General features: G+C 43.0%; 1 protein-coding gene across 1 annotated transcript in view; it reads left to right on the top strand.

The window, feature by feature from the left end:
- Window positions 1-25258, top strand: part of LOC116986490 (cadherin-22-like) — a 523346-nt gene extending 498088 nt beyond the window's left edge. The window contains exons 8-9 of the mRNA XM_033042073.1: window positions 18846-19097; window positions 22513-25258. Coding sequence (XP_032897964.1) covers window positions 18846-19097; window positions 22513-23009 — 749 coding nt within the window. The 3' untranslated portion in view covers window positions 23010-25258. The remainder of the gene's footprint in view (window positions 1-18845; window positions 19098-22512) is intronic.
- The last annotated feature ends 2435 nt before the right edge of the window (window positions 25259-27693 follow it).

The raw sequence follows: 27693 nt of genomic DNA, 5'->3' as shown, positions 1-27693 counted from the left end.
GATGTCCTCATTCTTCAGGGAACGGGGGTTCCCCTCTTCTACTGTAGATGAGGCTTCAATACCCCGTGACTCTGCTCTCATTCCCCATCCCCCCACTCGTAACAAGGGCAGAGTCCCCCTTGTCCTCACCTTCCACCCTACCAGCCGTCACATACAACAAATAATCTTCCAACATTTTCGCCACCTCCAATGTGATCCCATCACTTGCCACATCTTCCCATCTCCTCCCCTGTCTGCTTTCGCCAGAGACCGCTCCCTCCATAACTCCCTGGTCAATTCATCCCTTCCCACCCGAACCACCCCCTCTCTGGGCACTTTCCCTTGCAACCGCAAGAAATGCTACACTTGTCGCTTTACCTCCCCCCTTGACTCCATTCGAGGACCCAGGCAGTCTTTCCAGGTGCGGCAGAGTTTAACCTGCACCTCCTCCAATCTCATCTATTGCATCTGCTGCTCTAGATGTCAGCTGATCGATATCCGTGATACCAAGCGTAGGCCTAGCGATCGCTACGCCAAACACCTCCGCTCGGTTCGCAATAACCAACCTGATCTCCCGGTGGCTCAGCACTTCAACTCCCCAATCTATTCTGAATCCGACCTTTCTGTCCTGGGCCTCCTCCATGGCCAGAGTGAGGACCACCGTAAATTGGAGGAACAGCACCTCATATTTCGCTTGGGCAGTTTACACCCCAGAGGTATGAACATTGACTTCTCTAATTTCAGGTAGCCCTTACTTTCTCATCCCATTCTCAGCTCCCCCTCAGCCCTCTGGCTCCACCTCGTCTTTTCTTCCTCCCGCCACCCCCACCCTCACATCAGTCTGAAGAAGGGTTTCGACCCGAAACGTTGCCTATTTCCTTCGCTCCATAGATGCTGCCTCACCCGCTGAGTTTCTCCAGCATTTTTCAGTATCTGCAATTCCTTCTTAAACATCTGGCTTTGTAAGACTGGGGCAAATAGTGTGATTATTGATGAGAGTTCAACACTTGAACACTGTATGGGTGGAAACATTTGGAAAAATTGAGGAAAGTCTGGATTAAGGGAACATAGAAAATGAAATGGGAGAACAGAAAATACAAATCCAGTTTGAACTGACTACGCCGAAGTAGAGAAAACATCAAATCCCCAGGAGTCAAAATCACCAACAACTTCTCCTGGACCACCCATATTGAAGCAATGGCCAAGAAAGCACACTAATTCCTCTACTTCCTTGAAAGGCTTAGGACGTTTGGCATGTCCCCTACAACTCTCACCAACTTCTACAGATGCACCACAGAAAGCATTTTATCAGGATGCATCACAGCTCGGTTTGGGAACACACCACTGCTGGGTTAAACCTCCGTCTGCAGTTCCTTCCAACACAACAACTCAACACCCACTGCCAGCTCACATTAAAAACTACCCACTTCTCATCTGAATGGGAAATCTGCAGGAGTCACAGGTTCAACTCCATCATATACTATTGGATGATGTGGAACTTTTTATTAGTTGTGGAATGAAAGCATAAATAGCATAAAATGAAAAGAGAAGGCATATAACATTGGGGAGATTATCTGGAAGATTGGGAAACTTTGAAAAAAACACTAAGTAACTAAAAATGTAATACGGGGAGAAAAGATGAAAATGAAAGAAAGCTAGCCAATAGTTTAGTTTAGTTTAGACAAACAGTGTGGAAACAGGCCCTTCGGCCCACCAAGTTATCACCAACCAGTGATCCCTGCACATTAACACTATCCTACACACACAAGGGACAATTTACATGAATACCAAGCCAATTAACCTACAAACCTGTGTGTCTGTGTGTAAATATGCTCTTCCTCCCAGTCTAGTTCAATCAATAAACCACTTGTTCAAGCACTGGAACAACTAATCTTTATTTTTCGAAAGCACAACAAATTACCATATACGATACCTAAACCACCGCGGGTTTGATCCTTGTCTCTGCCTGGCCAAGCCCTTCAGCCTCGTGCAAGCAGAGACACTCCGAAAGGTCACGCAGTCCCAAGCGCCCTTCCAGAAAATCGACAAAGTACCTCGAGGGGGCTGCCTTTTAACGGTCCCCGAACCATGAGGGGCCGAACCACAGAGGGGTGGTATCTTTACAATCCAATCAAATATATGAATTACAACAGCATATTATTGACCGTTACACAGACCAGTAACAGAGTCTCCCTTACATTGTTGCAGGAGAAGCTTCTAGAGGAAGCTAACTTAACTTGAATAATGCAACATTTACCCTGAAATCTAAACAAACCTGCCAGAGGCTCAACACTTTAACCAATCAACAAACAGTAGGGTAACTGTCTAGCAACATTATTTACAATATATACAAGGCTTTTGCAGCAATCCAATCTTATAAAAGCGTTTAAGTTTGTCTGCAGTGTTCCTATACATATTATCAATTAAGAGGAAATGAGGAAAACAGCTGGATCCTTCACCATCCTGCATATCATTCTGAAGCCCAGACTAATCGGCGCCATCCAAAGCCTATAATTTTCCACTGACAAAGGTTAAGCAATTCTGACAAATGCAGGGATCCTCCATTTTATGGTGTCTCTAATTTGGTCAATATTAACATTTGGAGTGCGGGAGGAAACCGAAGATCTTGGAGAAAACCCATGTGGTCACAGGGAGAATGTACAAACTCCGATAAAAGAAGAGGGCAAAAGTTTCTCAATACATTTAAATAGTAAGAAAGGGGCAAGAGCGGACATTGGACCGCTGGAAAATGATGCTTGTGAAGTGATAATGGGGAATAAAGAAGGCAAATGCAATGTTAGTGTTTATATCAAGAGGGCTAGGGACGTAATGCTGAGGCTTTTTAAGACACTGGTTAGACTGTATTGTCAAGTCAAGTTTATTCGTCACATACACATACGAGATGAGCAGTGAAATGAAAATGTATTGGTAGTATTGTGAGCAGTTTTGGGCCTCATATCTGAGGAGGGATGAGCTGACATTGGAGAAGGTCCAGAGGTGGTTTACGAGAATGATCCCGGGAATAATTGGGTTAACAAATGGTGAGCGTTTGACAGCACTGGGCCTGCACTTGTAGGGGTTTAGAAGGAGGAGAAGGGACCTCATTGAAACTTACTGAATACTGAAAGGCCTGGATAGAGTAGATGTTGAGAGGATGTTTCCATGAGTGGGTGTCTTGGACCAGAGGCCATAGCCTCACAATAAAAGGACATACCTTTCGGAAGGAGGTGAGGTGGAATTTCTTTAGTTAGATGCGGTGAAACTGTGGAAGTCATTGCCTGAGAGGGCTGTTGAGGCCGTCAATGGATATTTTTAAGATGGAGATTGCCAGATTCTTGATTAGTGTGGGTGCCAAGGGTTATGGGGACAAGGCAGGAGAATGGAGTTGACAGGGGAAGATAGATCAGCCATAATTGAATGGCGGAGTAGACGATGGGCCGAAAGGCCTAATTCTGCTCCTATTACTTGAACCCATGAACTTATGAAGTCGCTCACAAACAGATTTGACATTTAGAATGAACAATGTAACAAAAGTCTGGAGAAACATACCCTCCAAGGCTGGCGTAATCCTGTGGTCTTGAGATATTTTATGTGGATGTAAATCTTGTTTTTTGGAGAAGGGATTTTAAAAACTGGGAAGCAAAATCAACCATGGAAAAAAATGTTAGTTCCATACACAGAGAAATTAATTTAGTGTCTTGTAGATTGTAATATCTTAAAAGCTAAATTGCATATTAATGATACATTCTAATTTTCATTATTTTTCACTCTAATTAAAAAATGGCGAAGGGAGTAAAAGCATTAATTGCAATGTTGCCATGTTAAACCCATGTGTAGTCATTTAGAACCATTCTAGATGGGAAATGAGGGATAGTAAAAGAATGTTATAAATGTAGATCATGATCCTCAATGGTCTTTTGGCACCCAGTAATGCGCATTAACGGTCTATTTTTGAGGATTAATATGGTAAAACTTGTAAATGTGTTACAGTGCCAGAAGACTACAAGGAGCCAGCAGAATAAGGTGACGTTGTAGTTGATAGGGCAGGGCTCGTTATAATATCGAATGTTGCTCGCTATGATCTGGTGAGAAAGGGACTCAAGAACTCAGAGAATACAGAGGAGAAAGACCAGGGACTGTGGCGATGTGGAGTGAAGAGACTGGAGAGGCTGCAATCACCTTAAGGGGCTGTCCCACTGTACTAGCTAATTCAAGAGTTCTCCCGAGATTCCCCTGATTCTTTCTTTCTTTTAAAATCTTTTTATTAGTTTTTTTGCAAAAAACAAAAACAAAACAAAAAAGACAGAGCAAAAAGAGTAATGATAAACATAACAATGATATTGATACATAGGGATCAGGATTACATTAATAACAGGTATAACATAATATGAGTCCAGTGTCAAAATACACATTGAATATAGACCTCCCGGTCTCTATGTAAATATAGTTAAATATTTAAAAGAAAACTTATATATGTAGAAAAAAAACCACAAAGATAAAAAGACAAAATAAGAGGGAAAAAGGAAGAAACAAAACCCCCCTAAACTAAAGAAAAAAAGAAAGGAAAAAAATAAAAATAAAAACCAAGCAAAACAGAATCTGAACTGAGAATTTCACCAATTTAAGTCTGTTTGTCGTCAAGTCCGTCCCACCATATAGAGGTAAAATAGTTTTTATAACGGTTAGAGAGGGAGCAATTTATGTTGTGTGAAAGTGTTGAATAAATTTTCCCCAAGTCTTATCAAATTTAACCAAGGGTTCAACAATGTCACTCCTGATTTTTTCTATATTTAAACATGATATCGTTTCAGAATACCACTGGAGTGTGGTCAGAGAGTTGGAGTCTTTCCATTTAAATAAAATAGATCTTCTGGCGATTAGTGCGGTAAAAGCAAGCAACCGATGGGCGGAGCGGAACAAATGAATAAAATCTAACATTGGTAGCCCAAAAATTGCAGTAATAGGATGAGGTTGTAACTATTATATCTAAGACTACAGAAATAGTATCAAAAATGTATTTCCAATATTTTTCCAAAAGTGGGCAGGACCAAAACATATGGGTCAGTGAGGCCACTTCAGAGTTACATCTGTCACAGGTAGGATTTATATGACCATAGAAACGAGCTAACTTATCTTTTGACATATGAACTCTGTGAACCACCTTGAATTGTATCAGAATGTGTTTATCACACATTGAAGAGGTATTGACTAATTGAAGAATCCTCTCCCGTTTCTCTATAGATAGGGAAATTTGGAGTTCTCTTTCCCAGTTATTCTTAATTTTATCAAATATACCTATTTGTAATTTCAAGATCAACTCATAAATAGTCGTTATTAATCCTTTCTGATAAGGGTTCAAATGTAAAAAAATATTGGTTTGATGTGGTAGTGGAAAAAAGGGTAGTACCCTTCAAAAAATGTCTAATTTGTAAATATCTAAAAAAGTGTGAATTAGGTAAATTAATTTTATTGGAGAGTTGTTCCAAAGACATAAAACAACCATCCAAAAAAAAAATCACAAAAAGCTACTAATCGCTTCCTCTTCCATAACAATAAGGCTTGATCAGTACTAGAAGGTTGGAAGAGAGAATTGGTTAAGATAGGACTCGATAAAATAAATTAATTTTGTCCAAAAAACTTACGAAATTGAAACCATATTCGAAACGTATGTCTTATTATTGGGTTAGTCGTATATTTATACAATCTCGTAATTGTAAAAGGCAACGAGGCCCCTAGAATAGAAGCCAATGATAGCACTTGTAAGCAATCACGTTCAAGGTTTATCCATCCTGGGCATTGGGTATCTTCTAAATCTTTTGTCCAAAATGTTAGATAACGAACTTTGACTGCCCAATAGTAGAATCTAAGGTTCGGCAATGCCAAACCACCATCTTTTTTTCATTTCTGTAAGTATTTTTTACTTAGTCTGGAATTTTTATTCCGCCATATATATGAAGACATTTTTAAATCTATAATATCAAAGAAAGATTTTTCAATAAAAATTGTTATCGTCTGAAATAAATACAGAAATTTAAGTGAAATGTACATTTTAATAGCATTGATTCGGCCAATTAAGGATAAGGACATTGGTGACCATTTAGTAAACTGTTGTTTAATAAGGTCAATTAAAGGCATAAAATTAGCTTTAAATAAATCCTTGTGCTTCTTGGTGATCTTAATGCCTAAATAAGTAAAACTTTCGGTAGTCAATCTAAGTGAAAACTGTCCATAATTCGAAACTAGATTTTACTTCGGAGTCACGTGAGTGACTACATGAAGAACCCCACCAGGACGCATGCCTGTCATATCGCTTTCACGCTTGCGAAACGACAGGCGGGGTGGAGCGTTCCCCCGCAGCGGTAAGTTTGAAACCGCGACCTGCAAGTAAGTGACTTACTCTGCGGTAGTTTTTTGTTCCCCGCGCTGTTTTACACAGGGGGGAAGCTGGACAACATAGTGTCCACAAGTGCTGCGAGTGAAGCTGGCTGGGGAGGACCGCGAAGTTGCGGGAGCCAGCAGCAGCTGAAGGCACAAGCCCCGTGAGTGGGATCAGCTGTGCCGACTTTTGGTCCCGTGCCGGCCAGAACACCACGGCCGGGCGGGAGACTATTCAGAATGGGGCCGTCGACTTTGACAAGTCGAAACGGCAGGAGGCGGGGTGGAACGACGTTCCCCCGTAGCGACAGTTTAAACCTGGACCTGCAGGTAAGTGAAACTGCGGTCTTTATTCTCCCCATACTGTTTCACAGGTGGGGGAAAATGGAGAGCTGTGCAAACAACGTCAGGCGGCACAGGAATCACCCGTAAGGGAACAGCTGTGCCCGACTTCGCTCCCGCACCGGCCAGATTAAACACCATGGCTGGGCGGGAGACTATACAGAACGGAGCCGTTGGCTTTGACAAGTCAAAACGGTAGGAGGAGAGGTGGAAGGACGTTCCCCCATAACGGCAAATTTTAGGCCTGGAACTGCAGGTAAGTGATACTGCAGTTTTTATTGTTCCCATACTGTTCTACAGGTGGGGGAAACATGCACAAGGCAAAGAAGTCGACCAGAGCTGCGACAAAGCTGGCGGAGGAAGACAGCGGCCGGCGGAATCACCCGTAAGGGAACAGCTGTGCCCGATTTCGCCCCCGCACCGGCCAGATTAAACACTGCATCCGGGCGGGAAGGCAAGAAGAAAACCAAAAGAGTCGTTGACTGATGTGTCCGACTTTGAGCAGCCGCAAGCGGCCGGCGACTGTGAGCGCTGGAGCCGGTTGGAGCGGCTTATGGAGCAAAAGCTCCAACATGACAGACTCCAGGAGATGGAGTATAGTCACCGTGGGGATATAAAAAACACCCACAGCAGCACCTTACATAGGGCTGCACAGTGCATCTCCCTCGTCAGAGGGGAGTACTGGGGGGTCAATTCTGGGCTGACCCTGATGAGGGGTTTTGACGAACAAAATTACAAGTGTGCAGGGGGTGTAGGAAGGCAAAACTACTGGTCATGGTGTCCAGATACATACAGCCAGACCACGATGGACACCACTGCAAAAATACTTGGGACCAGGAAACTGCGTATCCCTGAATGTTCCAGTCGTGGAAATAGCATCTGGAAACATGTCAGAGCAGGACTTAGAAAAACCCTGGGGCTCATAAAGGCGACAACATTAAGGATCTCCTACAGCCAAAGACAGCACACGTATGCACCCACCAGCAGAACAAGAGAAGCTGGTGAAAGCTCAAAGGCCGGGCATACAGGACAGCGGTCTTTCAGACCATAGCCCAGACCGGCCTTCGTGGAAGATGCGCAAACCCCCAACCCAAAAACAAACCCAGACACTGGCTCCTCAACCTCCACGAAGACCACACAGAAGAAGCAAACTTCCACTGGTAACAATGGTGGTAGGTGGGTCTGGTCCCTTACAAATTATAAGAAGAGTGGATAATACACATATTGGTGGGAGATTACACTCTTTTGGATACATGGTGTATATCAACTACAGACACTTATATCCTAAGCAGTATCCAGGGATATACCATTGAATTGTGCAAAAGGGGTAATGGGTAAACCCAACATGATTGGCTGGAATTTGTGTCTTATATCTTTACCAAAAACAAAATAGATGGTGACAGTCGCATCGTCATAGAATTGACCAAATTGAATACATTGTACTATATATTCAGTACAAAATAGGAACTGGTAACTGCTAAAGAACTGATTTCCAAAGGCTACTCCATGGCTAGCATCGACCTAAAAGATGCTTACTATTCAGTGCCTACACGGACTGATTACAAACGTTATTTAAAAAAAATTCAACTGGATGGGGCAGCTCTGGCAGTATAGAGCTCTACCAAATACATAATCATATGATCATACTAATTGTGGGCATAACTTTGGAGTTGACCAAACTAGCTGTAACAGCCACCATACAATTGGGTGAAAACTGGGGTTATCATCCATCCAGTTAAATCTAAACTAACGCCTACCAACATAATGGATTATTTGGGGTTCACTATTGACAGCTCACATGTCGGTAACTTTACCAAAGGACAAGGCTACAGTCTTAACTGAGGCCTGCAACAACCCCACTGACATCAGCGAACCGTCTATCAGATTGGTAGCAAGTATAATTGGCATATAGTGTCTGCCTTTCCAGCCACACAATTTGGACTTTTGTATTACCAAAAATCTACAAAGAGCAAAAATACAAGCACTCAAAGTTAATACTGGTCATTTCGACAGACCAATAAGCCACCAATCAAAGCTTATGGAATTAAAATGGTGGAGGGATAACATTCGGCATTGTTCCAACCCTATCGTTATCAGCAAACACTTAGTGGTGCTACAAACTGATCCCAGTGCGCTTGGTTGGGGTACTACCAATTCCATCTCCATCTGTGGAGGTAGATGAAAGGCACAGGAGGCATCATTATCACAGACACTGGGCATAAACTACCTGGAAATGTGGGGTGCGTTCGATGGCCTAAAGTCATACTGCTCTGGGATAAATCACCAGCATGTTAGACTACAGAGTGACAATCTGACTAATACAATTTGGTAATGGTGTATCCAGAGAAATATTTGAATATCAGCTACTTACCTACCAGGTAACCCAAAATTCAGTGACAGACATCAGGTCACACAAATTCAATAATATAAGACTTAATCACCAGTTACCAAACTGTGTTTCTTGGGAACCAGACCCTGGGACAGCAGGGACAGATGCTTTTCACTGCATTGAGGGGGCAATTGTTTATCTATGCATTCCCTCCTTTTCTGCATCATCAGTCGGGTATTACGAAAAATACAACAAGACTCGGCGTCTGTTAATTGGTAGTGCCGATTGGCCTACTTAACTATGGTTCCCTGTGATACTCGATATGGGTTTTAACCATGTATCACCATCCTGAAACAACCAGATTATTGGTTCATCCCGTAACAGGGGAACCCATCCATGTCAAATACAACAGACCTATCAATTTGTAGAGTTTAAAGAAACCTCTACTGCAACTGGGACTGGCGGACCGAACATTGAACATTATCTCAGCGGGCCACAAACAGTCCACCAAAAAACTATATCTGGTATACATCAGGAAATGGGAGATATATTGTCACAGAAACAACATCACCTACAGTTCGATGAACATAACGTCTGTTCTGGAATTTCTGGCAGGCCTCCATTATGATGAGGGGCTCAGTTACAGTGCCATTAACTGCGCCAGAAGTGCCCTATCAACATATCTATGGCGAGGATCAGAGCGTCATTCTGTTGGGACTCACCTCTGGTAACCAAACTTATGAGGGGAATTTTTAATATCAATCCCCCAAGAACCAGGTACTCTCTAAAATGGGATATGATTATCTAAGTTGCTAAGGAATTGGTCTCCAGCAACAGCTCTGTCCCTGCAAAGACTGACGCACAAAACAGTCATGCTGATGGCTTTGGTCATGGCATTAAGGGTACAGTCGTACATAAGTTAAGGCTGGACTACATGACTTCTTCAACAGGAATATAACGTTTCATATTACGAATTAGTCAAACAGAACAGACCGGGACCATCAGGCCTCAAAATAGAATTTAGGGTTTACCCTACAGATATCGTCTCTGTATAATAAGACAATTATTGTTATATATGGAGAACACCAAAAATATCTGAGGCTATGAGATGGCACTACTAATCAGCCACAAACAACCCACAAAAAACTGTCGGTTCAAACTATTTCCAGATGGCTGAAACAGGTTTTAACAACAGCTGGGGTGGATACTAACATATTCAAATCTTATTCCACCAGGGCTGCAGCTACATCGGCAGTTATGGAATTGGATGTACCAATGGACCAAATCCTCGAGACAGCAGGATGGATAAGGGGAAAATGTTCCAACTATTCTACCACAAACCAGTAGTTAAACCTGGAACTTTGCGGAATCAATTTTAAGTTCTGTAATATAATTTCACCCCATGAAATAGGGGCTATAATTGTTGTTAATAATTTATCATGGATTTCAATGTTGGATTCATGTCTAAACATGTTAACACAATTCCTCCCACAGTCAATTAAGGCAGATGTGATGCATGGACTCGTTTCCACGGCATGAAATCACAGAGCTTTGAAATCTTCACGTAGTCACTCACGTGACTCCGAAGTAAAATAGTAAGATTAAACGAGAACTTACCAGTTCGAAGTTTGATCATTATTTTATGAGGAGTACGTTGAGGGAATACGTACCCTCCGCTCCCACCCTTGATCATATACTCAACTGGTATTTTCTTCTCTAATCTTACTATGTTCAGTCATTACAGTTATCTGTGATTTCACACCGCTGCTATGAAGAATGACACGCATGCGTCCTGGCGGGGTTCTTCACGTATTCCCTCAACGTACTCCTCATAAAATAATGATCAAACTTCGAACTGGTAAGTTCTCGTTTAATCTTACTATTATTTAATGGAAAAAACTCACTCTTACTAAAATTTAATTTATAACCAGAAAAACGACTAAATTGATTAAGTAATGCTACTATTGCCGGAATAGATTTCTCAGGGTTAGAAATGAATAATAACAGATCATCTGCACAAAGAGATAGCTTATGTGTCTTATTCCCGCGGACAATACCAAAAATATTAGGGGATTCCCTAATAGCGGTGGCCAAAGGTTCCAAAGCAATATCAAATAGTGAAGGCCTTAAGGGACAGCCCTGTCTAGTACCTTGAAAGAGCCTGAAAAAGGGGTTCTCTGATTATTAGTACTCAAACCCTCTTGTAGTGAAGCCCGGCTCACCATTTGCCTTCCTAACTGCTTTCAACATTGAAATAGTTACCTTCAGCGACTGCTGAGTGAGGACCACCCAAGACTCATTGGCCCCACAGATGCTGCGTGACTACTGCAGTCCTCCAGTAATTTAATGTTTTCTCCGATTCTACCTTCTGCACTTTCTTGTGTTTCCACCCAATTTTCGTTGCGTCTCCCCTATCCCAGTCTATCTTCCGATAATAAACTGCCCACAGATGCTGCTTGACCTGTTGAGTTCTTCGAGTAGTTTATTGTTGTCTCCGATTCTACCTTCTGCACTTTCTTATATTTCCACCCAGTTTTCCTTGCGTCTGCCCTATCCCAGTCTATCATCTTCAGATAATAAAATGCCTTCCTATTTTTAGATTTAAAGAGAATCACGTCATGTTTATCCACTTTAACCTCCATCTGCCATGCATTTACCCACCCACACAAATTAACAAAATCACCTTGCAGACATTGTATCTTCCTCATAGCTCACAATCTTCCATTTCTCGACCCTGGCCTTGTAACATATCATAGAAGCATAGAAAATAGTGTAGGGATAGGCCATTCGGCCCTTCGATCCAGCACCACCATTCAATATGATCATGGCTGATCATCCAGTCTGAAGAAGGGTTTCGGCCCGAAACGTCGCCTATTTCCTTCGCTCCATAGATTCTGCTGCACCCGCTGAGTTTCCCCAGCAATTTTGTGTACCATCCAGAATCAGTACCCTGTTCCTGCTTTCTCCCCATATCCCTTGATTCCTTTAGCCCCAAGAGCTATATCTAACTCGCTCTTGAAAACACACAGTGAATTGGCCTCCACTGCCTTCTGTGGCACACTCCCCCAACATGGGGAACATTTTTCCTGCATTTAGCCTGTCAGAATTGTATATGTTTTATCCTTCACCTGCCTTGTACGTTTGGATATAATGGATGTGGAGAGGATGTTTCCACCAGTGGGATAGTCTAGAACTAGAGGTCATAGCATCAGAATCAAAGGATGTTCCTTTAGGAAGGAGATGAGGAGGAATTTCTTTGGTCAGAGGGTAGCGTTTAGTTTAGTTTAGTTTAGTTTAGTTTAGTTTAGTTTAATTTACTTTAGTTTAGTTTAGAGATACAGTGTGGAACCAGGCTCTTTGGCCCACCGTGTCTGCACCGACCAGCGATCCCCACACATTAACACTATCCTACACTCACTAGGGACAATTTTTACATTTACCAAGCCAATTAATCTACAAACATGTACGTCTTTGGAGTGTGGGAGGAAACCGAAGATCTCAGAGAAAACCCACGCAGGTCACGGGGAGAATGTACAAACTCCATACAGCCAGCACCCGTAGTCGGGATCGAACCCGGGTCTCCGGCGCTGCATTCACTGAACGTCAGCAACTCTACCGCTGCGCCACCGTGACCTCCCACCGTGAATCTGTGGAGTTACAGTAATTGCCACAGAAGGCTGTGGAGGCCATCAATGGATATTTTTAAGGCAGAGATATATATATTCTTGATTAGTATGGGTGTTAGGGGATTTAGGGAGAAGCCAGGAGAATGGGGTTGAGAGGGAGAGATAGATCAGCCAAGATTGAATGGCAGACTTCGGCGATGGGTCGAATGGCCTAATTCTCCTCCTATCACTTAAGAACTTATGAACATCTCTAGACATTGAAATATTATGTTTATTGCCCCTTTTCCATATAATTGATATATATATTACTATCAAAGGCCCAAGAACTAATTTTTGCTGCACCCAGAAAAAGACCATAGTGCTACCTGTCTGTTAACCATGTTTCAACTGTGCCATTATGTTACCCATAATCCCATGTGTTTTGACTGTTCACCCCTAATCTCATGTGGATTCTGAAAATTTAACTGCTCTCTTGTGTATGTTCTACTTAGTCTGTGCCCACAAGGTAAGCCTGCTGACACATCTGTTCTGAACACATGTAGTGCCTCAATCCCTTCTGGTGACATGGGCGGGCAGGAATAAGACTTGCTCACAGAACACCATTGAAAACCTGCCACAAAATCATGCCTCCAGATCTGGTTCAGAATACATCTGATATTTGAGAAAATGTAAAATCTATTAAACATGTAAAAACAAATTGACAGCAGGGTGGTGCAGCAGTAGATATGCTGCCTTACAGCACCAGAGACCCAGGTTCGATCCTGACCACGGGTTCTGTCAGTACGGAGTTTGTGCGTTCTCCACGTGACCTAGTGGGTTTTCTCTTGGTGCGCTGGTTTCCTCCACACTCCAAAGACGTACAGGTTTGTAGGTTAATTGGCTTCAGTTGTAAATTGTAAATTGTCTCCAGTGTGTGTAGGGTAAAGTTAGTGTGCGGGAATCACTGGTCCGCCAGGTCTCGGTGGGCCGAAGGGCCTGTTACTATGCTGTGTCTCTAAATTAAACTAAACTAAATAGAATTGATTTCCTAAATTCTGAAATTCCTCAAAGATTACAACCACTACAAGTAATTAAAATCACATAGTCTTCCTTATTGCAACTTTCTTTCATTCAACTGTAAATCCATGTTGAAAGATGTAGGCTGACTGATCCCACACCAGGGCCAACCAAGCATGGGAGACCAAGCACCAGTAAACCATAGCCCCCTTCCCATTCCCCACCGAGCACCAGGAAACTACAGCCCCACATTTCAAGAAAGGCTGGAGAGAAAAAACAGGGAATTATAGACCAGTTAGCCTGACATCGGTGGTGGGGAAGTTGCGGGAGTCAATCATAAAAGATGAAATAGCGGCACATTTGGATAGCAGTAACAGGATCGGTCTGAGTCAGCATGGATTTATGAAGAGGAAATCATGCTTGACTAATATTCTGGAATTTTTTGAGGATGTAATTAGGAAAATGGACAAGGGAGAGCCAGTGGATGTAGTGTACCTAGATTTCAGAAAGCATTTGCTAAGGTCCTACATAGGAGATTTGTGGGCAACATTAGGGCACATGGTATTGGGGGTAGAGTGCTGACATGGATAGAAAATTGGTTGGCAGACAGGAAACAAAGAGTAGGGATTAACAGGTCCCTTTCAGAATGGCAGGCAGTGACTAGAGGGATACCGCAAGGCTCGGTGCTGGAATCACAGTATACAATATACATCAATAATTTAGATGAAGGGATTCAAAGTAACATTAGCAAATTTGCAGATGACACAAAGCTGGGTGGCAGTGTGAACTATGAGGAGGATGCTATGAGAATGCAGGGTGACTTGGACAGGTTGGGTGAGTGAGCAGATGCATGGCAGATGAAGTTTAATGCGGATATATGTGAGGTTATCCACTTTGGTAGCAAAAAGAGGAAGGCAGATTATTATCTCAATGGTGTCAAGTTGGGAAAGGGGAAGTACAACAGGATGTGGGGGTCCTTGTTCATCAGTCAATGAATGTAAGCATGCAGGTACAGCAGGCAGTGAAGAAAGCGAATGGCATCTTGGCCTTCATAACAAGAGGAATCCAATATAGGAGCAAAGAGGTCCTTCTGCTGTTGTACAGGGCCCTAGTGAGACCACACCTGGAGTATTGTGTGCAGTTTTGGTCCCCTAATTTGAGGAAGGACATTCTTGCTATTGAGGGAGTGCAGCGTAGGTCTACAAGGTTAATTCCCGGGATGGCGGGACTGACATATGCTGAGAGAATGGAGTGGCTGGGCTTGATTACTCTGGAATTTAGAAGGATGAGAGGGTATCTTATTGAAATATATAAGATTATTAAGGGTTTGGACATGCTAGAGGCAGGAAACATGCTCCCGATATTAGGGGTGTGCCGAACCAGGGGCCACTGTTTAAGAATAAGGGGTAAGCTATTTAGAACTGAGATGAGGAAACACTTTTCCACACAGAGTGTTGTGAGTCTGTGGAATTCTCAGACTCAGTGGGTGGTGGAGGCCGATTCTCTGGATACTTTCAAGAGAGAGCTAGATAGGGCTCTTAAAAACAGCAGAGTCAGGGGATATGGGAAGGTTGATCAGCCATAGAAGCATAGAAACATAGAAAATAGGTGCAGGAGGAGGCCATTCGGCCCTTCAAGCCAGCACCGCCATTCATTGTGATCATGGCTGATCGTCCCCTATCAATAACCCGTGTCTGCCTTCTCCCCATATCCCTTGACTCCACTAGCCTCTATACCTCTATCTAACTCTCTCTTAAATACATCCAGTGACTTGGCCTCCACTGCCCTCTGTGTCAGGGAATTCCATAAATTCACTACTCTGGGTGAAAATGTTTTTTCTCACCTCAGACTTAAATTACCTCCCCTTTATTCTAAGACTGTGGCCCCTGGTTCTGGACTCGCCCAACATTGGGAACATTTTTCCTGCATCTAGCTTGGCCAGTCCTTTTATAATTTTATATGTTTCCATAAGATCCCGCCTCATCCTTCTAAACTCCAGTGAATACAAGCCTAGTCTTTTCAATCTTTCCTCATATGACAGTCCCGCCATCCCAGGGATCAATCTCGTGAACCTACACTGCACTGCCCCAATCACAAGGATGTCCTTCCTAAAATTATGAGTCCAAAACTGTACACAATACTCCAGATGTGCTCTCACCAGAGCCCTATACAACTGCAGAAGAACCTCTTTACTCCTATACTGAAACCCTCTTGTTATGAAGGCCAACATTCCATTACCTTTCTTCACTGCCTGCTGTACCTGCACGCCAACTTTCAGTGACCGGTGTACAAGGATGCCCAGGTCTCGCTGCACCTCCCCCTTACCTAACCTAACCCCATTGAGATAATAATCTGCCCCCTTGTTTTGGCCGCCAAAGTGGATAACCTCACATTTATCTATATTATACTGCCATGATCACATTGAATGGCGGTGCTGGCTCGAAGGGGCGAATGGTCTACTCCTGCACCTATTGTCTATTGTCGAATGTCTATTGCCCCTTCCCATTCCCAAGCAAGCACCAGGAAACTACAGCCCCTTCCCATTCCTCACCAATCACCTGTGAACTACAGCACACTCCGTTCCACTGCTATGTACAAGTGAGCTACTGTCCCATCCCTTTCCCCATTGGGTACCAGCAGACCACAGCCCCTTCCCGTTTCACCGCTACCTATCAGCGAACCACAGAACACTCCCATTTTGTCGCTTCCTACCAGTGCACTACAGCCCGCTCTCATTCCCCACCAAGCCCCACCAGTCACCTGCCGCACGTTGTCCCTTCGGCCATTAAGTCGGTGCGGAGACAGTGGGCCGAAGGGCCTGTTTCTGTGCTGTATCTCTAAGATAAACTTAACTGAACTAAAATAAAATTTGAGGAATTCTTTATTACTGCAAAATTATGATTGGTCGAGATAAAAAATATTGTCAGAGTCTTTTTTTTCAGAGGGTGGAAATGTTGATTACTGGGGAACATAGGTTTCATTTGAAGGGGGGGGAGGGGCGAGTGTGGGGGAGTGATAAATGAGATACAATTCAATATGTTTACACAGTGATGGGTGCCCAAATGCTTAGTCGGGGAAGTGGTGGAAGCAGTTATAATAGCAACAGTTAAGAAGCATTTGGGCAGGAACAAGAATAAGAAGGGAATAGGCGGATACAAATCACATAAAGTTTGAGTTTTAGTTTAGTTTATTGTCACGTGTACCGAGGTACAGTGAAAAGATTTTGTCGCGTGCTAACGAACCAGCGGAAAGACAATACGTGAGGAGATTAGATGAGATTCGATCAACCTGGCATTATGTTCACTGCAGACTTTATGGACTATGTGCTCCAATGCTGTATGTCCTGTATATTCAAACACTGACAGTGTACAGTTGTGTACAGTTTTGGTCTCCTAATTTGAGGAAGGACATCCTTGTGATTGAGGCAGTGCAGCGTAGGTTCACAAGATTGATCCCTGGGATGGCGGGACTGTCGTATGAGTAAAGATTGAAAAGACTAGGCTTGTATTCACTGGAGTTTAGAAGGATGACGGGGCATCTTATAGAAACATATAAAATTATAGGACTGGACAAGCTAGATGCAGGAAAAATGTTCACAATGTTGGGCGAGTCCAGAACCAGGCGCCACAGTCTTTAGAATAAAGGGGATCCATTTAAGACTGAGGTGAGAAAAGACGTTTTCACCCAGAGAGTAGTGAATTTGTGGAATTCCCTGCCACAGAGGGCAGTGGAGGCTAAGTCACTGGATGGATTTAAGAGAGAGTTAGATAGAGCTCAAGGGGCTAGTGGAATCAAGGAATATGGGGAAAAGGCAGGCACGGGTTATTGATTGGGGACGATCAGCCATGATCACAATGAATGGTGGTGCTGGCTAGCAGGGCCGAATAGCCTCCCCCTGCACCTATTTTCTATGTTTCTATGACATTAGTGCCCAACAGAAATGTCGACTGATGTTTTTTGGAAGTTGAAAGTCTGTTACACAAGGCTCTGTACGTGCAAACTATTTTTGTTGTACAATAATGACTGATTCTTAAATGTAGATGACGTGATGACGAATGTTATAGATATATGAAGGAATGCCATTCTGTAAACTTCTTGATTAACGATGACTGTCTCTGGCCATAATAAATAGATTGCTGAGTGTTTATGGTTTTAATGTCAATAGAACACAAGGTATCAAGATAGACACAAAAATCTGGAGTAACTCAGCAGGTCAGACAGCATCTCTGGAGGAAATAGGTGACGTTTCGGGTTGAGACCCTTCTTCAATGATTGTGGAAGATCAGCCATGACGGTCCTGGCTCGAGGGGCCGAATGGCCTACTCCTGCACCTATTGTCTATTGTCTGACCCAACCAGTCCCAACCCGAAACGTCACCTATTCCTTTTCTCCAGAGATGTTGTCTGTCCCGCTGAGTTCCTCCAGCTTTTTGTGTCTTTCTTCAGTTTAAATCGGCATTTGCAGTTTCTTCCTACACAAAGTATCAAGAACTGACTCAAAGCCACAGGAGTACTGCATTAATCAATTATTAGAGAATCTTTGAATGTTTATGTAAATGAATTTAATTTCTGCATAAATGCATCAAGCAGATTCTCATTGCATTGGGGATAGGCGTTCCAATCTCCTTCTGCTCGAAACACTGGGTATGTGATTACCTCCTTTTGTGGCAAGAAGCAGTAGTGTTGCCAAAAAGGGTGAAGGTGTCAATGAAAAGACGTCTAAATATATATTTATCAATGTTTTGCACCATTTTATTTGAGGTGAGGAGATAATAACACTAATTCCAAATAATACTTGAAGCGCAGTGTGTGAGATGCCAAGTTAATTTGATTTATCATCGCCAATGAGCTGAAAGATATATTTCATTTGCTGTGCTGCAATCATCTGCATACACAGACAGATTAGTCAATTTTTCATGCCTAAGATGCAGCTGCACTGACAGCTTCTCAAGATATGTTTATGGGATTGAATGTTAGTTTTATTTGTTGCTGGCCTTTGCCAAATTCAGAATGAGGATCAACATAAATCTTGACGGGGTTTGGGTAGACGTTTATCAGGTATAGTTGGCAGATATTGACAGCCTTATCGGAGTCCAGTTGTAATGGACACACTAGCAGAACCAAGCAGCAAATAGATTTTCCACATTGGCTTCTAACAGAGAAATTTACCTTCTATCTTTTTTTGGGTTTCTTTTTTAGAAAATACTGCTGGAATCCTAACCCACAAAAATGGATTCAACCGTCAAGAACAGGACATCTACTTTGTCCCAATTCTCGTGGTTGACAGTGGACCGCCAGCTCTGAGCAGCACCGGGACCCTCACTGTTCGAGTGTGCGGTTGTGATGGAGATGGTGCCATACAGTCTTGCAGTGCCACCGCTTACGTTGTATCTACAGTCCTGAGCCCAGCGGCTCTTATTGCTCTGCTCGTTTGTATTCTTATACTCATAGGTAAGCAGATAAGATCATTCTTCCACCTAGAAGTGCTTGCGACTTTAATTGTTACCCTGGCCTCCATCTTGAGTCAAGTGTGATGTGCAGCACCCAGTAAAAAACAAAGTGCTGGACCCAACTCCTCCTCTATCTTGATATCACATATCCAAAATAGGACAGGTTTGGAGGGATATGGACCAAGCGCAGGCAGGTGGGACTAGCGTAGCTGGGACATTTTGGATGGTGTGGGCAAGTGGGCTGAAGGGCTTGTTTCCACACTGTGTAACTCTATGACTCTATGACTCTATATCCTAGAATATCAAATTACCCCTCCCTGATCAATTACCCCTGTTTGGCGCCGACCTGTAGGGGGTATGGCTGCCTAGCCTGCAGCTGTCTGTTTTTCATTTCTTTTTTCTTATTTTTAGTTAGTTTAGTGTTTTGTTTTTAAGGAGTTCTAGCTTTTTATGTGTGGGGAGGGGGGGGGGAAGGGGGAAACTAATTTTCAGGGTCCATACCTGGTCGGAGATGCAGCTTTTCTCCGTGCTGCACTTTCGACCCGTCCTCGCGGCCTACCAGCGGGCCTGGAGCGGTATTTCCTGAGGGGACCGCCCGGAGCATCGGCGGCGGCGGCTGCGGAGCTGCGGGTCCGAGGAGCGAGGGGACCGCCCGGAGCCTCGGCACCGGCATCGGCGGCGGCGGCATCGGCGGCGGCGGCGGCGGCGGAGCTGCGGGTGTGAGGACGGCGGTGCAGCGCTGGAGCGCCATTGCGGGGCGGGCGGTGCCTTGCCTGGGTCGCCGCGCTGGAACTCCGGTGAGCTGGGTCCGGCGTTTAAAACATCGCGGAGCTGCGGGCGGCGGCGCTGAACTTTACATCGGGACCTGGGATCTCGCGACGAGATCGCCAGTTGAGCTCCATTCGGCGCGGCCTTGTCGGCTCCGGAAGCCACGGTCTCGAGTAGGGAGGCGGCCGTTCCAAGGTTCCCATGCCGCTGAGAGGACTCTCCCGACGCCGGAACATCATCACCCGGCGAGGACGGCCTGGAGCATCGGGCCTCCGTAGAGGCAACTGTGGAGGCCTCAATAGGCCCGACTATGGGTGGACATTGGGGATGGGATTGGACTTTGTGCCTTCCCTCATAATGGGAACCATTGTGGGGGGATGTTTTTATGTTAAAGCTATTTATTATTGTTATGTTTGTATTCTTTTTTATGTGCTGCATTGGCAAAAGGAATTTCACTACATCTAGGTGTATGTGACAATAAATCAACCTTTGAACCTTTGAACCTTTGATCTCACTATCTTCCATGCCCTACTCCTTGGTAAATACTGATGTGAAGTATTCATTTAGAACCTTGCCTAGTTCTTCTGGTTCCAGCCATACAGTAACTTCTCTCCTTAGTCCTTGGGTGGCCCTATCCTCCACCTCTTCACACTTTGGTTTTTAATGTGTGAATAAAATTACTTTCATTCTACTCACCAAGGACATTTCATGACTCTTTTTAGTGCTCCTGGGACCCTATTTATGTTCTTCCCTGCTTTCTTTATATTCCCTATAGACCCTTTCCGATGTCAGCTCCCTAAACCTTACCAATGTTATCATTTCCTAATGGACTGCATTTGCGACATTCTAGGTTCCCTAACCTTGACAACCTTGTCTATTTTTCTTCTGGGTACATGTTGGTCCTGAATTCAGACCTGCCTTTATTGACTCTTAGATGTGGGCTTGTTCTATAGCATCTAATCCCAATCTGTTCTCCCTAAGTCCCGACCAAACTGTCCTAATTACCCTTTCCACAATTTAGGACCTTCCCCCGTAGATCATGATATTACACAATGAGATGCCAATTCATAAGTTGTTCAATTTAATAAAAAACAAAGAAATTGTGCAACTGAAGCACAAAATAAGCTTACTAGAAACTGATGTTAACGTGTCTACCGGTTGATAAACAGAATATCTTGAATAGACCCTGTCTATGGAAAATATACAGATGAGATAGTTATATAAATATTTATAACTAGTTCATGCATATCCATACCAGATACTCCAGGTCCAAGTGCACCTTTCAAGTGTCCCTTTCGAACAAGACAACCGCACCCACTATCTCAGATTTTTACATTGCATTGCCAAATAAGGTCATAAGGTCATAAGTGATAGGAGCAGAATTAGGCCATCCGACCCATCAAGTCTACTACTCCACCATTCAATCATGGCTGATCTATCTCTTCCTCCTAACCCCATTCTCCTGCCTTCTCCCCATAACCCCTGACACTCGTAAATGTTACGATTGCCCTGATTTCCCTTAGAATTTCAGCAAAAATCCTGTCTAAATCCTCTGGGCAGAGTGATGCAAAAGATGGCCATAAATTTGGTAAATCACTGATGTAGTTCAGTCTGAGTTTTTTTTAAATTCTTTTTTCTATGGAGCGACTCTGAAGCTGACAATTTTCCAGGCTTCCTGACATCTTTATCAGTGATTCGGAAACCTAAGGTGGACAAAAATGCTGGAGAAACTCAGCGGGTGCAGCAGCATCTATGGAGCAAAGGAAATAGGCAACATTTCAGGGCGAAACCCTTTGGGTTTCGGCCCAAAACGTTGCCTATTTCCTTCGCTCCATAGATGCCGCTGCACCTGCTGGGTTTCTCCAGCATTTTTGTCTACCTTCAATTTTCCAGCATTTGCAGTTCCTTCTTAAACATTCGGAAACCTAAGCTTTGCCAACTAAATTACTATGAACTGAAACACAAAAATTGTGTCAAGAGGTTTTATGACAACAAAGGGGTAAGAGATGTTAGTAGAAGAAGTGAACTTTTAAGGTCTGAAGTGACAGCTGTTTTTTTCTGAATGTTGCCTTACTTTTAGTTTGCTTTAGTTGTGATTACGATGATAAAACAATTTTATTTATCCCAGTGGGAAAAATTGGTCTTCCACCACTCAAAAGATAGTTACAAGGCACAAGAAAGTGTCATGTATATTATAATAATAATGAAATGAAAGTGACCAGTTATTGCACAACACATGTTTAATATTGTAAAACATGAAATTAAATTATTTTTTAGTGGAAAAGTCCAGGGTGATGGATTTGCAAAGATGGGGAATGGGGGTGGGGTGGGGGAGGTGGGAGGGGAGTCAGTCTACAGAAGGGGGAAGAGTTGTACAGTTTAATAGCCACAGGGAAAAAGGATCTCCGGTAATGTGGCTATATTGGGTTGGGATTACTTGATTCATCTGTTGTGTTCCTGTGAAAATGTGGCAAAACTCTGTACTCAATCTAAAATCTAAATCTAAAAATCAGAATCTAAAAACAAACAACTCTTTGGAAGTATTATAGATGAAACAATTCGATTGGTCATTGAGCGAGTGTGGCCGAACTCAGCTTCGTTCTTTTGGAAATGAGCGACTGACGTTGTGTCTCCCCTTTCTCCTTTAGTATTTGTCCTCCTTATCCTGACCCTGAAGCGACACAGGAAGGGGCACATGATCTCCGAGGACGAGGAAGACATGCGGGATAACGTCATTAAGTACAACGATGAAGGAGGAGGGGAGGAGGACACCGAGGCCTACGACATGACAACATTGCGAAGCCTCTATGACGTCACGGAGGTCAAAGCAGAAGGAGAAAGCGTGACCCCAGAACTTCATTTGCTGCCCCAATGGCTCCAGAATCCAGACGCAGATTTCTCCATTTTCAGGAGTTTTGTCTGTAAAAAGCTCGAGGAGGCGGACGCCGATTTGTCCGTCCCTCCATATGACTCTTTCCAAACATATGCGTATGAAGGCACCTGCTCGGCGGCCCAGTCTCTCAGTTCCATCAACTCTCTCTCCACTGACTCAGACCAGGACTATAACTACCTCAGTGACTGGGGACCTCGGTTCAGGCAGATCGCTGGACTTTACTCAGGAAATCAGGCAGATGATGGCTCATAGCAGCTGACGGCCTAACACCCAGTTTCTTTTTGCTCTCCTGCTGAAACAGTACAATCATTCCCAATAATGCAGCGCAGCTTAAATCCTGAAAGCTGGCACTGGATCAGTCAGGAAAGTCAAATAAATAGCTTTCCTGTTTATCAACATCACCTTCTCCAACTAACCTTCCAAACCTGGTAATCAGACAGCCCTTTCAGTTGCTGCGGTAAGGTTTTGCCAATGACATGGTGGTTTCTCCCACAATGTGTTGGCAACATTCCCAGTCCATATCATGACCAATCCCCTTCTTTTGTAACATTAGCAAGGTTAGCAGCCAGAGTGAATGTATTGAGTTAGTACTGTGAGACCGTGCAAATTTTTGCAACAGGACCGACACACATCCTGGCACAAAATGATACTGGTTGTTTACAGTTTAAAATGGTAATGAAGAATGGAGTGTCTCGAGTTTTGGCAATTTTATTTATTTCACTTGCTGATCTAAAGTAAAATTGCTAAACAACAGGGCTTATATGTCGGTGATTTGTCTCTCTTTGAAAAGCATAAGTGGACACCTGCATAGCTGCAAAACACTGCACAATAAACCATCTGCATCAATCCTGGTTCATATCAATTGTTCAACAGGATTGCAAATGCTGACCAAAATGTAGCAGTCTGGGACTTCTTGAAATTGCTTGCACCATGGTGTGCAGTGGAAGCAATTCTAGCCAAACTGTAATTGATTAGAAAAGTATTCGTCAATGCCAGTATGGGGAGGAAAGTTAGCTTGCTTCATTGCCTCCGAACTGGAAGAAATGAATAACTGAGGATATATCCGAATAAGAAATCACCTCCGTGGTAACGTCTCCTGGTCGCCAGGTTATCAAACCTGTCCTGATACGTACAAATTGAGATGCAGAATTCTGTTCAGTTTGAGCTTGGAAAGGATCTCTGCATTTCTTCTTAATCTGCACTGCACATGCAATGTCTCAATATAAACAATTCTCTCTACTGGTTTCGTAAGGTCATACGTTGTAGGAGCAGAATTAGGCCATTCGGCCCATCTTAGTCTATTCGATCATGGCTGATCCATCTCTCCCTCCTAACCCCTTTCTCATGCCTTCTCCCCATAACCCCTGACACCCCTTGGTTTATAAGACTGTTATTCCTCATCCTGTCGAAATGAACCAAATTCCCTCTATTAGTTAGGCTCCTGGAATTTTTTTCGACCAGGATTATGCCACGGTTTAGTCGGGCTGAATCTAAAAGATGTGAAGAGGTCATTCTTTTTTATTGCCGAATAAATTTAGCTTTTATTACCTGGGATGTGGGGGTTGTTACTAAAGATTTGAATATTGTACCCTGCAATTCCTCCAGTTAATCTTAGTGAAAACAGCAATCCTATGGTCTTTCTTTTTTATTGCCGAATGCCGAACTCCAAAATAGTGGATGACTTTTGGATTTGTACAAGTTATTTTGATTGTTATTCTTGTCACAGCCACACCTGCAGCGGGCTTCATATCACTGGCATTTCAGCTCCTGATTAACTGTTGTGGCAGGATAAATGACATTTCTGAACTCCATGGATTCCCAGATATACATTCTGTTGCTTTGTTCCATTTGTGGAGGAATATTTTACCTGGGGCAATCATCTCTACTCCCAGGACACCAACAGAGGAACGGAAAGACGAGGCAGAAACAAGCTCGATCTCTCTTCTATTCTTCCCATGTTTCTGGAATAGCTCATCCTCAACTATAATGTGACTTGAAGGTTTCTGTCCCAATGATTTCTTCTGTATTGCCAACCCCATCAATTCTTGACAAGGCAATCATCCACACTCAATGCTCTCCTGCTAGGACCTCTGCAAATCCAAAGCTTGCCATCACAATCTCATGATGTTGCCTACCGTAGGATTATTTAACTAAGTAACATTTCCACTCAATCCTCTTGTCAAAAGAAATCAGAATGGTGTTGAACGGAGCCAGACTTTCCTCAGTTAGGATGCCCTGCAGACAGAACTACCATCCTTCGAAATAAATGTCAGATGTTAAGAGGAAGAAATAAACTGATTATTTCTGACAACTTAGGCCCCAGGCCACGTTCGAGTTCATGAAGCATGACTTTTTATACTGGAGGACACTGTCATAAGGTCTAGTATCTGAAACGCAAGTATCAGTGTCAGCTTTCTTTTGCTGTAAAATATGACAGAATTGGTACTTTTTTTACACTCCTCCCAGTTAAGTGGTGAAGAGGATATAGTGAAAGGTAAATATTTCTGGTGCTATGCTCAGTATTTTAAAATGGGGTCATAGAAAATAAAATAAAACTTTCAATATTTGTCTTTACGTGATTTGCAATGTTTCTTACTTTGAGCCTAACCAATTAGTAGAATATGGCTATTCTGAGATTTCCTTTCTTCTGTGGTCACCCAATGTAACAGATTGTTTGGCGCAGGTGGCCTAGCAAGATTGGACATTGGACAGAACGAAGAATGAGGTGAAGCAATAGATTCATGAGACACTGCTTGGAGTCCAGAAATGAAGGAAGAAAAGGGGGAATATCCCGCATTTGGAAGGAAAGCCAAAATGTCCTGGAACATTATAATAAGATCATTATCATTTTTTTGTTGGAATTTTGAAGTGTACAATTAAGCTTGCCTAATCCCCACATTACAATCCTCATGTAATTTAACCTCTGATGATTTTCACTCCATCGGTTCACTCTTTCCGATCCATTCTCCTCTTCCTTTGTATTCCAAAACCTTTTGCTCCACAAGTGTACAGCCCGGTTCTGTTTCCCCACCCCTTGATTGACTTAATATTTCCCACATTTCGTGTTTATGTTTCGCTACTTATCAGATTGTCATTTGAAGGATCCTGAAACACAAACTCATCTTCACAAAATAAACACTCTGTTTTCACACAAGGAAGCTGCACGAATATACTTTGGGCTTTTATACAAGTGCACCCAGTCATATTGGCTGTAGTGCAAAGGAAAATGTCATGCAATATTAGGATTGTAGTAAACATTGAATTTTATTCTTGTGGACAAGTCAAAGGTGTGGGAAGCTGGTCGGTTACGTGATTAGACTCATCTTTCAGCTGTTATCTTCCTTGCTAGTTAATGTTCTCTTTAGTGGCATAGATTAGATTTTAGGAGTATACATAATCAGTTTACAAATCGGTCATGTGTGAACCGATGGTTACTGGTCCAATATGCTCTCAGATCGTGACTTGAATAACCCACTGCTTGTATTCACCAAGCCCCATGTTGTGAGGAAACAGTAACCCTCTGTATCCTGTCTTTGCATTTACAAAAGATAATTCCATGCAAAACTGAAAGTCTCATTAACATGTATTAGTATAGATGGAGAACTGGCAATACAATTGACGGGAAAGCAAAATCAGTGCTTCGTATGACCGAGAGAAATGAAAAGAAAAACAATAAATTGTCATATTTTTTACACTTAGCCACAAAGAGATGTAAGAGAATTGCGACTCATCTCGATCTCATATTTCGCTAGGGTAGCTTACAGCCCAGCGGTATGAATATTGACTCTTCTAACTTCAAGTAACCCTTGCTTTCCCTCTCTCTCCATCCCTCCCCATCCTAGTTCTCCGACCAGTCTGACTGTCCTCCTGGTTAAAGTTTACATTGTACTCCTCGTTGTCAACTTCCCCAAGCTAACAATGATATATTCCACATTTTCCTTGAACTTTGTCCTCTTTAATCTCTAGTTTCCACACCTACCCATCCATATCTCTCGTTTCCCTCTCCCGTGACTCTCAGTCTGATGAAGGGTCTCGACAGAAAACGTCACACATTCCTTCTATCCAGAAATGCTGCATGTCCCGCTGAGTTACTCCAGCATTTTGTGTCTATCTTTGATCATTATAGAGAGTATCCTTGTATCCAAACAACCACACTTTCAAATATAATAATTTATTCACATCAGCTCCAAGCCTTTAAAGGGTAGCGACCATCTCCTTGTATCAGCTTCAAACTGATATGATTTGTGCTGCTTATTATCAAAGGAATTAATCTTGATAGATGGTGAATATATTCAGACTAACAGAAAATAAGTCCAATGCAGAATATGAGCAATTTTAACTTCCAGTAGATTATAACAGAAATTGAATTGAGTGTATTGGCTGCAATGTCGATCATCAGGAAAGAATATGCCGTGCCCTTCTGCAGAGTGAAGGATATAATGTGCTCATTACAGCTAGGTATCCGTTCTGTTAGCTAAAGGAGGCCATCAATCACACATGGTTAGGTAATAATCCCTGCATCAGTGATTATAGGCTTTGGAAATTCAGGAAAAGTCAGGCATTCTGTAAAGAGTGCCATAGTCAATAAATACGGTGCACGTAGTCTCAGTGTGCCTTCCAGTTTCAGCCAGGTCATCTTGAGTGAAGTGTTAACAAAAACTTTAAAACACAACTCAAAGATCGGGAAAGGCAATCAAACCAAATACAGTAATCATTGGGAACAATCGAGGAGATTGCTCAACGAACAAAGATTCATCTAATAACCAGAATTTTCCTTTGATGTGTTGTTTACTGTAGCAGGCACTTTAGCACTTTTCCTTCGCTCAAATGGTCTTATAACTGATTTAAATTGTACACCTCCGAAAGACACAGCAGACTAAACACAGCCCAATTCCACCCATTACAGATAAGCAGATGCCCCATTACCCTTTCGACA

The sequence above is a fragment of the Amblyraja radiata genome, chromosome 23 (genome assembly GCF_010909765.2).
Source record: "Amblyraja radiata isolate CabotCenter1 chromosome 23, sAmbRad1.1.pri, whole genome shotgun sequence".
NCBI classification, from domain to species: domain Eukaryota; kingdom Metazoa; phylum Chordata; class Chondrichthyes; order Rajiformes; family Rajidae; genus Amblyraja; species Amblyraja radiata.
Note: the sequence above shows the minus strand (reverse complement) of the source record. Positions and strands in the feature narration are given on the sequence as shown.